The 15,990-nt window shown below is 33.7% G+C and overlaps 1 protein-coding gene across 2 annotated transcripts in view; it reads right to left on the bottom strand.

The window, feature by feature from the left end:
* LOC140044961 (ATP-binding cassette sub-family F member 3-like) overlaps positions 1-15,990 on the bottom strand; it is a 106,850-nt gene that overhangs the window by 56,219 nt on the left and 34,641 nt on the right. For both annotated transcript variants that reach the window (XM_072089686.1, XM_072089685.1), the window contains exons 8-11: positions 8,481-8,642; positions 8,045-8,134; positions 5,831-5,890; positions 1,779-1,914 (exon numbers count right to left, since the gene is read on the bottom strand). In XM_072089686.1, the coding sequence (XP_071945787.1) occupies positions 1,779-1,914; positions 5,831-5,890; positions 8,045-8,134; positions 8,481-8,642 (448 nt within the window). The remainder of the gene's footprint in view (positions 1-1,778; positions 1,915-5,830; positions 5,891-8,044; positions 8,135-8,480; positions 8,643-15,990) is intronic.

The raw sequence follows: 15,990 nt of genomic DNA, 5'->3' as shown, positions 1-15,990 counted from the left end.
ATTAAAAACAATTATCGTAGGAGGAGATAGGCAAATGCGAAGCATCCTCATATTATTGTTTGCAGGTATTTTTCAAGATGGACATCCATTAGACAGTGTATACCATGATCGAAAAACTCCCCTATTTGGGGCAAAGCGTTGAACATAAATTCGTTTTTATTGTCAATAACTAATTATCTAACTCAATTTAATTAGCAAACAGGGTTACATGAGGTGGTTAAAATCAGTAGCGATATTCTAACCAACTTTATATATACCATCGAGTAAACATTCTAGAAATAACGCGCGATTTACCAAATTTTGCCCTTACGTAAATTTATATAGACTAGATAGCGTACCATCTAGGTCGTGCCCACAGATGGTTCTCGAATACACAGTAATTTCAGCGTAACAAAACTGGCGATTTCAAATGTACGTACCGCAGGACTACAATACATTGTCGTTTACAGAAACGAATAAATAGACACGATGATTTATGTAGTCAACTAAAATTAGCACCCTGGGAATTACTTCCGAAGGAGAAACTTATCACAAAATGAGTCCAAATTTTTTATTTGGACTCATTTAAAGAAACCCAATTTGTGTTTTGTATGTAACATTAGGGTTGAGGGATGGGAAAGCGGATAGGTACAAAGAGGAACAATTTTTAAATATATTCTTTATCCACTCAGTAACGAAATATTTTGTTCATGTTTTATAGGCCTATAAATAATATACCTCTAAATACAGTAAAACATTTGCGATTTAATACTTTGTTAAAACTGTCACTGTCATAATCGATTGAAATATTAAAGTACATGTCACGATACACCACTACGACGTTTATATTATTGGTAATTATTAATTAATACAAACGTACCGTTGAGAAGGAACTGTCAGTATAAAGTTTATTTGTATATAATAATGTGTTTATATATCTAACAGTAGAGCCTAACCACAATCTCAGTAATAAAGTTTCTTTGTATATATTTTTATATTACATCTAACAGTACGAACATTCACAGTAAGAACTGTTCGATTCAAATGAGGACCAAAAATAGTTAATAGGTATTTACAGTATTGTCAAAGTATTGCAAGTTTATTCTCAAAGGGCCCATATATTTACCTACCGTATGTGTTAAACCAAGGGCTCATAAATTTACCTACTTGTGTTAAACCAAACTCTGGCAGACTGAGAGATTGGGATGTTCCATTCATCGCAAATCAATACATTTGTATAATCGTATATTAAATCTATCAAAATAGTATTTTTTAAAGAAAATCGGCCTGTCTTCAACATTATAATGCTGTACTCTAGCTGTTCAACCAGTTTTCAGCTATTAAAAACAATTATCGTAGGAGGAGATAGGAAAATGCGAAGCCTCCTCGCATTTTTGTGCCGGGTATTTTTCAAGATGGACATCCATTAGACAGTGTATACCACGATCGGAAAACACCCCTATTTGGGGCAAATCGTTGAACCTAAATTCGTTTTAATCGTCAATAACTAATTATCTAACTTAATTTAATTAGTAAACAGAGTTACATAAGGTGGTTAAAATCAGTACCGAAAGTACGAACCAACTTTATATACCATCGATTAAAAATTCTAGAAGTAAGGCGCGATTTAACAAATTTTGCCCTTACGTAAATTTATATATAGATACCAATTTCAAAACATACGGAGACGTGGTTTGTTTACAAGCTATACCTGAAATTAGCAAATAAAGTGATGTAATTTTCATTTTCTCTCAGCTAAAATTTGAAAGAACTAAAAGCTAAAATTTGGACTACTATACCTGTAGATAGTTTTCCAACCAAAGTATAGCTTTGATATCTAACATGTTAGTGGGTTCATCTAGCAGAAGTAAGTCGGGGTTGGAAAAAAGAGCCCTTGCTAATGCTATCCTCATTCTCCAACCACCTGAAAACTCTCTATAAATTGAAGAAAAAAAATGTTAACTGGAAATTGTAATTACAGGAATAAGCAAATAATAAATATTTTATTAAATATAGGAGTGTCATTTTATGGGGTATTTCATACTTTTAGGTGAACAGTTCTTTTTCTTTCCCCAAAAACATGAAAAATGAAGATTAATTAAATCAGACTTTGAATATGTTATTTTGTAGTTTCCATAGAAAAAAAAGAAAAAAAAAGTTGTTTTCACTTCACAAAACTACAAAATAAATGGTTAAATTCAACCTAAAATCCATTGGCTGGCAGCCAATTTGACCATTTTTTGCGTTAAATTACATTTTTTTCAGGTAAATACATTTTTTTTTTCGATCCAATTTTTGGTCAAAGTGGATAACCAATATGTTACAATAAAATGGAATATTCAACAAAAAATTGTTAATAATTATTTTTTCAGGGGGACAATACATCTTTAATTCCAATTTTTTTTTTAACTGACAAATGCTGTGTTCGTTAATTCTCTGCCACTTTCCATGTCACAATCAGATCACTTAGAGGGCATCATTAGCAATATTGAGAGAGCGCAGCAACAGCACATGCATCATTTCAAAAATTAATCTCAAACGGGCAGTAATTACGATGTTCTTGCTTGAGCACCCTTTACCTTTACCATGTTTTCATCCCAACACCAAAAAACACAAGGCTAGGTTAGGTCAGCATATTTGTTTCTTTGGGCCGACATATGCCTGGCTAAGAGAGGCTTTTTTGCGCCGATATGGAATACTGTGAAGTACATGATTCTAACATTATGTCTATTGTTATTTATTTAGATATCAAATATTTTGTTTATACAATTTGATTTCAAGAGGTGTTCAAGAAGCTACGAGGAAAATGAAGGTGCTACCATATTTACTTCTTTCTAATTACACCACCAGAATACAGACACTGTTGTTCATCATAAAATAAAGACCAACTACCAAACACTTTTCACTACAAATCAAGACATCAAAACATTGAGGATGCAGGAGACTGCAAGAATATTCAACTAAGTTACTGTTCTCCAGTCGGAACTGATAATAACATGCGCATTTAACGCTTAACGCGCAGTGCACATGCAAATATCTGCGCACTCAAATTGCCTGAAACGTACTCTAATTTCATCAAAAATAAATTTTGACAATTTTGAAAATGTTAAGCGCGCATACGCATGCGTTATATGCGCTACGCACGTAATTGTATTGCCATATGATAAAATATGACCTGAAATTTAGGAGTACAAAATTTTGTTTAAAAGTGATTCATGATTGTGAAGATATGATTACAAACGTGATTTTGTTAAATTAAATTCGTTAATTTTTTATTGCGCACAGTGAAAACATAACCACATCGATTCCTGGCCATAAGGAATACACTCAAAGAAAATTAATTCTTTTTAAATATCTAGGAGTTTTGTTTAGCACAACCGGACAATACATGGAATTATTTATTTGATGTAAACATTTTACCAATATTGACATATGGTAGTGAAGTGTGGGGAATGTCAAATTATATGGATATTAGCTAGGTTCACATTCAGAAATTATCGTGAGTTTCTTTATCATGATGTTCTATATGAACCTGCAGGAAGTCATTAACGTGATTTTGTTCATCATGTTAATTTTGGCTAACGTGCTTTCGGTGAACCTGTTAATTATCATGATCTTATGAAGTTATCATGATATATTAGACACCGTTATATGCAGAGACAAAATTCAACCAATCAGCGCTTGGTTACCGTATTTACTGTGTCATGGGCCACCTACCGGAAGAAGTTACCATTGTTGTTGTTCTGATTTCTTTGACCGCCAGCTTCAACCAGTTGTTTTTGCTTTGATAGTTAAATTTCTTAGGTTTAACCCACTATATCCTTTCGGAAATCATACATCAAGTTAGTTAGACGATTAAAGAATGAAATACCAAAATCGAAATCTGGAGAACTAACCAGAAATTAATGTGAAACAGCCAGGACAATTTCGAAAGCTAGCCTAGACCGTCCAACCAACACTCGATCCACCACAAAGGCATGCACGACATACACGACATACACGAAATGGCTGACACTTTTGCTATTTGCATGCACACCGCAACTTGCCTTTATTTTGTAAAATATTGATTTTTAACCACGAAATGGATAATAAAATATCGTTGTGATGCATGTGTAGATGATTTCATATTCTTCAATTTATAGACTTGACTGATTTTTTTAAACAAAGCTAATTCCTTAAATAGACATCGTAAATTTCTAGGCCGAATTTTTTTTTCAACAAAGTAAAACATGTATTGTACGTAAATGGTGGGGGTAGGGACTACTTTACTAACTATTCTAGACCTATATATGCATATTAAATATTGTTGTCATGAATTTCAGTAAGTAAGTACTGTATTAATGTAATAATAAAATATTCGATGTAGTACAGTTGTGGTGTGATTTAATAGACCAATGTATCATGTGACGGGACACTAAAAAATACATAGGCCTATAGCCTGGTGAATAAATTCGTCCACATTCAATCCATTGTGCAAATAGAGAGTGTACGGTGGAATGTTTGTTTGTGTAAATAAATCACTTACCAACTCCATTTTTATAGTTAAAATCATGTGTTTTGAAACCTAAAGTTCTGCAAAATTAGGGAGTTAATAAATATCATCGATTTTGAACTTCGGAAAGGTAAGCGTGAGTGAGGTGAAATTACAGACGGGCCAGGTTTGTTTTCAAAATAATTCACGCTCGCTACTTAGGCCTACTTTTTGACACGAAATATTTGATGCAAAGATGCCATGGCTCATCCGCAAGAGAACCATGGACAATGCCTATTAGTTAATATTCTTAGTTATCTTAGGCCTGCTGGCTATAGCTATACATAGCATCCCACACTACAAAAACAAATCAACAATCCCTTCCCACGTGTGCTCTGAACATGTGTGTTTGGCCTTTCAAGCATCAGTGCACCTCATTAGCATACTTATATCACGATGTTAAATTCTATGTGAACGCTCTTCCTGTTAACGTGATATTCAACATCATGATATGACAGCACGATAAAATCTTATGTGAACGTGGCTATTGACAAAATTCAAAATAGATTCTGTAAATATGTGTTGGAAGTAGAAATGCACCAGTTATGCAGAAATGGGAAGGTTTTCTCTTTCCGTTACATGTTTAATTAATATTTTAATTTTTTTAAATAGATCATAATCGTTATGCATGAATGTTATTTATATCATATAAGAAGAGCTTAACGAAATGAATTATATTATGTTAAGAAAATTCTCTGTTCCATTGTTGTTGTTTGTTTATGTTTGGTTGTCACAGCAGGTCCATGATTCTGCTTCTTTTATTTCAGATCCAAGGTTGAGACTCACTGTTATAGACCACATTTTAATCAAAAGGTAAGAACATATTCAAGATTAAACTAGATTTGAACTCATCACTATGGACGAGTTAGGTTATCCGCATCCGTATACATACTATATAGTGCCGCATAGATAATATTACGAGACCCATCTTTTAATCCAATTTTTAACATGATAATGTAATCAAAATGAAGCACGTAGATAGCAATTTTGAAAGGTAATTATCTGAGCAACAACATATTCCGTGTTAAAGAAATTTGGGTACGTAGAATATGGATGCGCTCTCTTTTAAATGTTATGAACTATGATGCAAAATATGAAAATACGACTTTTATAATTCAACTGGCCATATGATGACGTCACAACATCCAATGCGCAAAATTTAATTTGTGCCGTTAACAGCATCATTAATCATCAAGTCTTAAAACGATAAAGTTACCAGAAATAATGTATATATAACCATATATTATAAGGTTCAAATTACACTTAAAGGTGGAATTTTAAGAACTCTAAATAATATTTGAAATATAAAGTAGCACATACCTTGTTGGTTGTACCTGCATTGTTGATGAAAAGCCAAGACCAGCCATAATCATTGCAGCTCTAAAAGTGAAACAGTAAAATCAAGAACTTTAAAATACAGTAGAGTGTTAATAATGTAATTAAAGGTAAACGTGAAGTGTATTAAAGATCTAAGAAACTTGAAAACACAAGGCTTCTAAGTTGAATATACAGTACAAAAGACGGCCAGGCAGTCAGCCATCACTTTCCTAAGAATTTGCATCACAATGGCATGGGCTACACAGTGACGAAGTTCATAATGGCGATGCTTCATCTCTCCATCTTCTATGTTGAATCAACATTTTCTCATTGTTGAAGTCAGAATAGCTGTTTTTCACCAATTGAAAACATTCCTCTATATCCACGCGTTTTGCTGTGTTGCCTCATCCCATGGCTTTGCTATCCAATAGACTGGAACCAGAAAATGCACTTATTATACTTCGCAATATGAAACGAAATATATATATCCAGGACCAGCTAGCTCTACCATGGTTTTGAAAACTAGGGCTACTATAGGTCTTCCTAAATTACACTTGAAAATGTCAGGCCTTACAGGCCTAAAAAATGTTTTTTTACACCCGCCACTGTTTTTGTTTCCAGCCGTTATTTTGTGTACAACGCAGGATTTTGTACCCTGCGACTGTTTTTGTACCCTGCGACTGTTTTTGTACCCAACCACTGTTTTTGTTCACAGTTATTCGTTTTGTACAACGCAAATGGTTGTACCCTGCCACCGTTTTTTTACTCTGCACTGTTTATGTACTCTGCCACTGTTTTTGTAACCTGCTACTGTTTATATACCCATGCCACTGTTTTTGTACTCTGCCACTGTTTCTGTATACAACGCAAGATTTTGTATCCTGCCACTGTTGTACCCTGCCACTGTTTTTGTATCCTATCACTGTTTTTGTTCAGCCATTCGTTTTGTACAACACAAATGATTGTACCCTGCCACCATTTTTTACCCTGCCACTGTTTTTTTAAACTGCACTGTTTTTTTAAACTGCACTGTTTTTGTACCCTGCCACTGTTTTTGTACCCTGCCAATGTTTTTGTAGAAAAGTGATGCAGGGTTGCCGTTACGTTAGTACACTGTAGCTAGGCCTAGCCTACTCAGGCCTAGCCAACGAGGTGACGATATGTACACTCTGTGTGGTGAGGTATTTATGTTCGGTGTATAAGACGCACCCTTAATTTAGAGGTCAAATTTGCGTGTCAAAAGTGCGACTTATACACCGAAATATACGGTACTTGTTATTTTCAAAACACATTACACCTGATGCCTGATGGAAAGTAACTACGCATTTTGGTCCCTGGATGGAACATGATATATCACGCGTAAACCGCCAATGTTGAATGATTCCCACAAAGGGACACCTCTAGACAAGTGCGTTCCTACAAAAATCTAGGTCGCAATCCGGCGAGGGTGGTCGGAGTCAAACGCAGCAGTGTGTCATTGACGGTTATCAATCACATGTTCTACAGTACACGGAAACTATCGCAACTGGACGAAGTAAGTCGAAGTTGGTCATGCTGACTGTTGTTACACACAATTGTGCGTGATCAAAAGGTCAAATCAAATGTTAGAAAGCCGACACAAGGAAGCGAAGCAGCTGTATTCACGTATTTATTATTTTTTTGCCTTACTACTACGTATATTTGTTGATTAAAGTCAGACAAGTCAAGGGGCCCGTCTGGGCGCCGTGGGTCGCGATCAAGCGAAGTTCCATAACAACAACTTGAAATCAGTCAACCACATAATGAGGGGCGGAGCTATTCATGGACGCACTAAAACGGAATAATTGTGAATAATCGGTAATCCCTCAGACGCAACATTTTAGCTGCGTCCAGAAGGATGTCACAATACAATAGATATCGCGACCAGCTGCAGTACAATCCGTCCGATATTTAGTGGAGATGACGCCTTATCCATTTCCACTTACCAAAGCACACCCTCTAAAAAGATTCCATTCTTATGTGGAAGTTATTTATCTTGAATCATTGAACATGATGGTAAATGACCAATGTACATCAAAGTTGCAATAGTATTTATCTCTTTCATTTTGTGTAATTTAGTTTAGTATTTATCAAAAATAATTCATTAGAGTATATATAACAAAATAGCACAATTCTCCCTAACAGATTAAGTACAATTTAAAGTGTATTTAAATCAATCAATACAGTTACTACACTTACTTTGCAGGTGCTTTATCGGCTTCTATCTCTTCGAGTTTCTGATAAACTTCACTTAATCTTTGGCTTTGTTTTGAATCTGTTGAGCCAGGACTAAACAACAACATTAATTCAAATTTATGAAATTAACAATTCAAGTTCACATATTGAATAACACTTGGCTAGAGAAGGTCACTGCTTGCTTGCAACTTAATCACTTAGCAATCATGTGATTAAAACTGCCAAATTACGCGCAAGGAAATGTTGAGGTCCACTAATAAGTACTGTAAAAGAAAAATTGACTGGGTGTTTGTCGGGGCACAATGAAAATATAGCCTTCAGTGACATGATATATTCTACTCATCACATTGGGCTTTATTTCTAAGATGCTCAGATAAGCGAAGATAAACCCAGTCAATTGCATAATATTGTAATTGTTTACTGACGGAACAGAGCTAACCTTGTTGCCTGTAATTGTTCAGTTAATCGTTTCTCTTCTTCTAAAAGGTCATTGCGTATAGTGTCACATTCTAAAACACTGTCAATAGCTAGAATACCATCACCTATAACTTCCTGCTCTACATGCAAGACACTGATATGAGACTGAATCCTAAGCTCACCACTAAAGAAATAAAAACAAAAAAAATCATTGGCTGCATGTGAAAAAAATATTTGTTGGTTCAAACTTTATGATCAGTCATAAAATAACTTAACACTACACGGCTCTGACATCGTCAAAAAGCTCTTCTGCACAACTACTCTTTAAAGTCAATCTTTTGACCAAGTTATACAAAGTTATGTTGACAAATATTAAAGATGAAAAGAAAGAAGATGATAAAAAAGAAAAAAGATCCAGAAAATCACAAGGAGTTATCCGGAATTTAGTGTGGAAAACTCATAACACAAACCAAATGTCTCATTCATTAAAATATAATCATTTGTTTACATCATATACATTTTTTTTTAATAAACTCTAAAAGTATAATGAATCAGAACTTTTTTTTCATAAAAATATTTGATACAGGGCCACTGATAGCTGTAGTCACACTTCCAAGATATCTGAACAAAAAATGTGTTTGTGCAGTTGTGTATTCATATGAGGTAAAGAAATTTTAAAACAAGAACATTACAAATTATTTAAATTTTGTACTTTATTGTACAAAGAAGAACATTGATTTTTATCGACTCAAAATATATATGTAGGCTAGTATACATACTTACAGAATAATAAATAGTAATTCACTACCATAATTAATATTTTAATACATAAATAGTCGGCCTACAATGTTTCAAACAGTTAAGTTTAAAAAAGGTAAACAGTAAACAGTTTTAAAAAGGTTTTTTTTTTTAACTTTTAAGATTCAATTTCTATTATTTCGGAATTGTAGTGTCTAATCAGTACAAAAAGAACAAGTGTTGTTTGACTGTATAGAGATCATCAACTGTTGTTCTTGGTTCTGTGAGATTTTGTTTAGTACTGTACATGCTATTGTATCTAGACATATTTCCAAAATCTTTTCTTGCCTTACTTTGTTAATCCTTCCAGCTTGATTTCAGCCATGGTCTGTTAATTATAGGAAAACAATTTTTTTTAAATTCCCAAATTGAAGGTTGATTATTATTTATTATTATAGCTCGCTGCAATGACAGATGTGTCTGACTTATTTGTTTTTTATTAGTTTTTCTTTAATTCAGACATGAAAAATTACAAAACTGATAGGAAATGTGTGTAATCTTGCAAAGAAACACACCAGTTATACAAATAATGAATGCTTATGAGTGTAATGGTACAAATAATAGCATGGTGACAGCCAAGTTGACATATAACCTTTCTTCATTCACCAAATGCCATTATTTGTACCATTACATGAATATAAAACATTCATTATTTGTTTTATATAAAATCCTAAATAGATTCCTGTCATTTGAATCAAACAAAAGGTAGGCCTAACCAAGGCCTGCATTTCATTCACATTGATTAAAACAGTAACATTTGGTTTTTAATAATTATATTAAATATTGTTATTATTTACTATAGTAATTATACCCGCCCCAGGGTGGGTTTTAAAATTAGTTTAAAGTCTTCTCACATACATACATAACACCTGACGCCAGTATCTCCCTATACTCACCAACCTTCACCCTCTTCAATAACACCCCACATTTTTTTTTAAAACAAATTCTTCCCAGGACAAATTAATGTCAATTCAACTTTAGGGGTAGAAGTATACATAGCTATGACAGGCCTATGTTTTAAGTACATTGTAAACTGTGTGAATGATTGATTGAAATTTATATTTATTTTTGTTATATTTAAAAAAAATTATAAATTTAAATTTCAATTCAATCAATCAACACTTCATTACGTCAGTATTTCCGTCCCTCTTCCTCCCTTCCAACACACCCCAGATACTGGATGATTGTGTTTAAGATGTTTCCAGTACAAATTATGTTAGCCATCACTACCAACCCATAATCCCTCAGTAGAAGTTTTTAGAAGTAGTAACATTCCCATGGTTTCGGTCATGGTGATAGGCCTACATCCCCACCCTCTTCCCAGGGCTAATTAAAATACAAACTCTCTCTCTCTCTCTTCTACCACACATTTCTAGTCAGTTTGATAGCCTACTAGTACTATCCCTAGCCTAAGCAAAATCCCCACTATCCCCTCAACCTCAACTCCCCACCCACCTCTCCCACCAAACTTGGATCCAAGATTGTGGATGATGTTGAAATTTAGTTTAGAACTTTCCAGGTACAATTGTGGTCATTTTGATACCCACAATTTTAATTCGACAACTTTAGCATCTTAATAAATAGCAGATAGGCATGGTGTAAGTACTTTGCAAACTATGTAAATAAATTGGCTAATGAATAAAATATCTTATTTGGATACCGCTGAGTTACCTCTTCCCCAGCATAATATTATTTCTCCTCTCATCATCCCACCATAATCACCAAACCTTTACTCCTCCCGACAGTTCATATGTAGTAACTTTTCCCAGTGAAATTCCAATTATTATGTTGTACTTCTATTACTCCCAACCCATAACCCCTCAATGGCAGTTTTCAAACGTAGTTTGTATATCGCACTCCCAGTTTCAGTCAAGTTGAAAGGCCTACGACCCCACCTCAAACTCCCAGCCCCTTCTCAAGATAATTAAAATAATTTAATAATGTTCGACTACAATTCTGGTCAATTTGATAGCCTACTACCCCTAGCCCAAGCAGAAATCCCCACCATCCTCTTAAACACCAAACCTGGGCTCGGGGAATTTTGGCCCCTAACTTAAATCCTAGATGGCGGATGATGTTCAAATGTAGTTTAGAACTTTACAGGTACAATTGCGGTCATTTTGATACCCAATATGTAAGGTTATGTGCAGTAACAAAAATGTGTATAATGAACATACAAACAAACAAACGTACAAACTCTCTCACTTATAATAGATATATGGATTTTATAAACACACCTATAGTGTTAATTATGTCATCAAACGACTAAATAATCATAGGCCTAGCAAGGCTAAAACGGCTAGGCCTAGCCCAATACTAACAGGCCTAGGCCTACTATTAGGCCTAGCTAGGCCTAGGCTGAAAGACAGGAATACGAAATTTCGACAGGCAACTGAAAATCATCTAGACTAATCATGTTTTTTCCAAGGATTCAACGTCTTGTAGAGATGTTCCCATTAATTAAACAAAACTCTAAAAACGATCTAAAGCTAATTTAAATGCCCTTTTGATCTAAATGACCTCATGACCTATCTTTGAAACTCATTGTTGTGTAGTCTAAGGGTATGTTCAGACTCACGGAGTTACGGTGGAGTTATGTACGCGGCGTACATATTTTTGTGTCTGAACCATGCCGCGGATTAGCGTTAGGGAGCTGTTACTCCGCGCCAGCGGCGTTAATAACTCCAGCGGGAGTATGTCTATTTGTTTTAACTGGAATATTAATATATATTATTATTATATATGTAATAATCCATGAATATATATTTTTATTAGGTTATATGCATTAATGCATAACCTCTTGATTCTGTCAGAATCTTTATTTATTTATTAGTTATCCGCTTAGTAGCGGATAACTCCTTATAACTGTCCTGTTTCATCTTTTTTTTTCTGTATTATTAGTTATCCGCTTAGTAGCGGATAACTCCTTGTAACTGTCCTGTTTCATCATCTTTTTTTTTTTCTGTATTATTGGTTATCCGCACTATGGCGGATAACTCCTTGTTATTGTATGGGATATTTTTTTTGGTTATCCGCAACTTATAAAGTTGGGGATAACCCTTGTGATTGTAAATATCTTTTTTTTTCATCTTTATTCTTCTTTCTTTCCTGGATTTTTGTGAGCAGCATATCCCCTATTGCTTGTGAATATATCTTTTGTATAACTTTGTCATTATATGGACATTTACCTGAAGTTGTGCACCTCAATATTTTTAATCATGTGTTTTTCTCTTGATTTATGATTTTACAGCCTTTCCAAGTCATTTAAAAAAAAGATTGAGATCATTTCATATTAAAATGACTTCATACGAACACGTTGATTTAGACCATTTGCGCGCGTTTTAGTAGTCAAAATTATGCCTATTTTTAATCTATTATAGCTCCTCAGGATCATCCATGACCCCCAATTTTTTTTATTTAATATGTAAGTAGATATGTTGTAGATATGAATTCATGCAGAATCTTTACCACTCGGATGTTATGACGTCATCGTATGGCCACACGAATGTAAAATATAGGATTTTTTACTCTTTCGTTATTGCTCATCACATTAAATAAAGCGCATCTCGCTTATACGTATTCCATTTCCTCAGATATTTTAATACTGTCAACTATCTTTCGCATGAGTTATAAATATTTTAATTTTTATGACGTCAATGACGTCATCATGTCTAAAAATGTAAATAATGTGGGTTACCTATTTTCATCTTTACAGTAAATTTCAATCTGTTATAGCTCGTCAGAATAAAAAGTGATAATCATGATTAAAACGTTTTCTGGAAGCTATTGTATTGTAGATACGAATTCATGTAAATATTTTGCCAATCAGATGTTGTGACGTCATATGGCCAGTTGAATTCAAAAAGTCATATTTTTATCTCTTGCGTAAAAGTTCATTGCGTTTAAATGAGAGCGCATCTCACTTTTACGTGCCCAACATTTTTCAAATTTGTATTAATGTAATTAATTAGATAATTATCTTCTAAAATTGTTATTTTTATATGTCAATTTGATGACGTCATCGTGTTAATTGGATTTAAAAGATGGGTCTCGTAATTTCGTCTATGCTACACTGTATATTATATATACAGTGTATTCTGTAAATACTGTAATATGCTGTATGATACAAAATTAGGTACACTACAACTCAGCACTGTAAACATATTTAATTCATGTCATAGGATGGCATAATAATTGTAGGCGTTCATATATTTTAAACGTATGTGCATGTTGCGTTTGCGCGAATAACCCGAACTCGTCAAAGTGACGAGTTCCAATCTAGTTTTCTGTATTCTTTTTTCTTTCTGTCATTTTTGTGTCACGCGTATATCAAAAAAATGTAAACATAACATTCTATAACTTTGTCAACATGTGGACATTCACGTGAAGTTGTGCACCTGCTATTGTGAATGACAGAAATGCGCAACGTGAATGACAGAAATGCGCAACGTGACTTACGCGCGTTTTTATGAATTTCGCGTTTTTAACATATATCGAAAACCATATAACAACGTAAATTGAAACTTAACAAAAGTTTAATTTATATCTTGCGCTAGCTGACTGTGGAAAAAAAATCGCATGTTTCACACGAAGTTACGCACGTTTAAAATTTCAGAATGCGAAAAATCAATTTCTAATCAACTTTCTACATTGTGACGTCATCGTATGGCCAAGCGAATATAAAATATAGGATTTTTGTATCTTTTGGCATAGCGAATCACATTTAATTGAGCGCATCTCCACTTATCCATTTTCACCCCGATTTTAATATTTTCTAGGTCAATGAACTATCTTTCGCACGAGTTAAAAATATTTTAATTTTTATGACGTCATCATGTCTAAAAATGTAAATAACATGGTTCACTTATTTTCATCTTTACAGTAAATTTCAATCTGTTATAGCTTGTAAGAATAAAAAGTGATAATCATGTAAACATTTTGCCAATCGGATGTTGTGACGTCATCATATGACCAGTTGAATAAAAAAAGTCGTATTTTCATATTTTGCGTAATAGTTCATCACATTTAAAAGGGTGCGCATCTATATTTTACGTATTCACATTTCTTCTACACGTTAATATGTTGTTCCTGAGATAATTTCCTTCTGAAATTGCTATCTAAGTGTTTCATTTTGATACCGTCGCCATGTTAAAAATTGGAATAAATGGCGGGTCCCATAATTTCACCTATCCTACACTATTACACATATACAACACAATATTCTATTCTTTGGGTCACAATGGCGTAGTCTTTTTCTGATGCGCTATTTTTAAAGTTTGTGGTGCATTTTGTGTTTGTTGTGTGGAGAGGCAATGCTATATACTGTGTATATGTTATATCAACATTTGTAATGCATTTCTATATGATAGAGGGCGGCAAACAATATTTTGTTCCGATCAGAGCTATTTCACCTGTTAGAAATTAATCGTAATAGCATATAAATCTTTTTTTTGTCCGTATTTTTTAAGACAAGCTTAACGTACGTGCGTGTGGCGTTTGTGGTGCGGATAACTAACTCGTCAAAGTGACGAGTTTCATGTCTAGTTTATTTATTCTTTCCTTAGCACTATTTTGTCCGTGAATTATCTTGGTATCAGTTTCATCTAGCTAAATCAATTTTTCAGAGTATATTTCTTATGGCCAGGAATCGATGTGGTTATGTTTTCACGATGCGCAATCGTGCGATTTAACAAAATCACGTTTGTAATCATATCTTCACAAGCATGAATCACAATTAAACAAAATTTGGTACTCATAAATATCAGGTCATATTTCATCATTTGGCAATACAATTACGTGCGTAGCGCGCTTAAAATTTTCAAAATTTATTTTCGATGACATTAGAGTACGTTTCAGGCAATTTTAAGGGTTTAAAAAATTGCCATGAGTGCGCAGAGATTTGTACGCGCACTGCGCGTTAAACGTTAATGCGCACTCTTTTTGCCCAATTTCTGTTTTACAACCTTTCTTTAATAATATCATCATATTTGATTCACTTTTTCAACTCGAAATTGCGTTTTACGAGCACGTCAAAAGTGACAGGCTACGCACGTATAAGTTAAAAAAATGGTGAAAATATGCTAAATTTTAAAATTAATATAGATCGTCAGAATGCTGGGGAACACCTATTTTTTGTTTCATTTTCTTGAAGTGTATGTATGATTTATTATCAAATTAAGAGAACAAGAGTTGATTAAGTCATAATTAATTGCATATTAAATTTGAAAAAATTAATTTTGACAATCAAACAAATTATGACATTTTCTTACGCCGAAATAACAAACATAACATTAACTTTCTTCCTTACAATGTTCATATATTAAAGTTAAAAGTATATAGTTTGACAGTGCATCATTTTTTTTAATTTTTAAAGATGTCATCATAGTAAAAAATTAGAATTCATTGCGGTATGTAATAATCTATCTGCACCAAAGTGGTTACTGCATAGTAAATACACGGAGGAATCTTTCTACAACTTTTAGTCAGTTGTGTATGGCTCGGTGGTCTGTGCTCGTGTCTATGGCTTTCAAGGTACCGAGTTTGAGTCTCACCTTCGGAAACGAAACGAAATAAGATTTTTTTTATTATCCGTATTGTTTGTTCAATTTTATTTCTTAGTGTATAGATTATACACATGATTTATAATGAAATCAAGATAAAAAGTAACTTCTTTACTGTCTTTATTATGTAACAAATGTGATTTATGACATTATACGCAGAGGGATCTTTGATCT

This window comes from Antedon mediterranea, chromosome 3 (assembly GCF_964355755.1).
Source record: "Antedon mediterranea chromosome 3, ecAntMedi1.1, whole genome shotgun sequence".
NCBI classification, from domain to species: domain Eukaryota; kingdom Metazoa; phylum Echinodermata; class Crinoidea; order Comatulida; family Antedonidae; genus Antedon; species Antedon mediterranea.
Note: the sequence above shows the minus strand (reverse complement) of the source record. Positions and strands in the feature narration are given on the sequence as shown.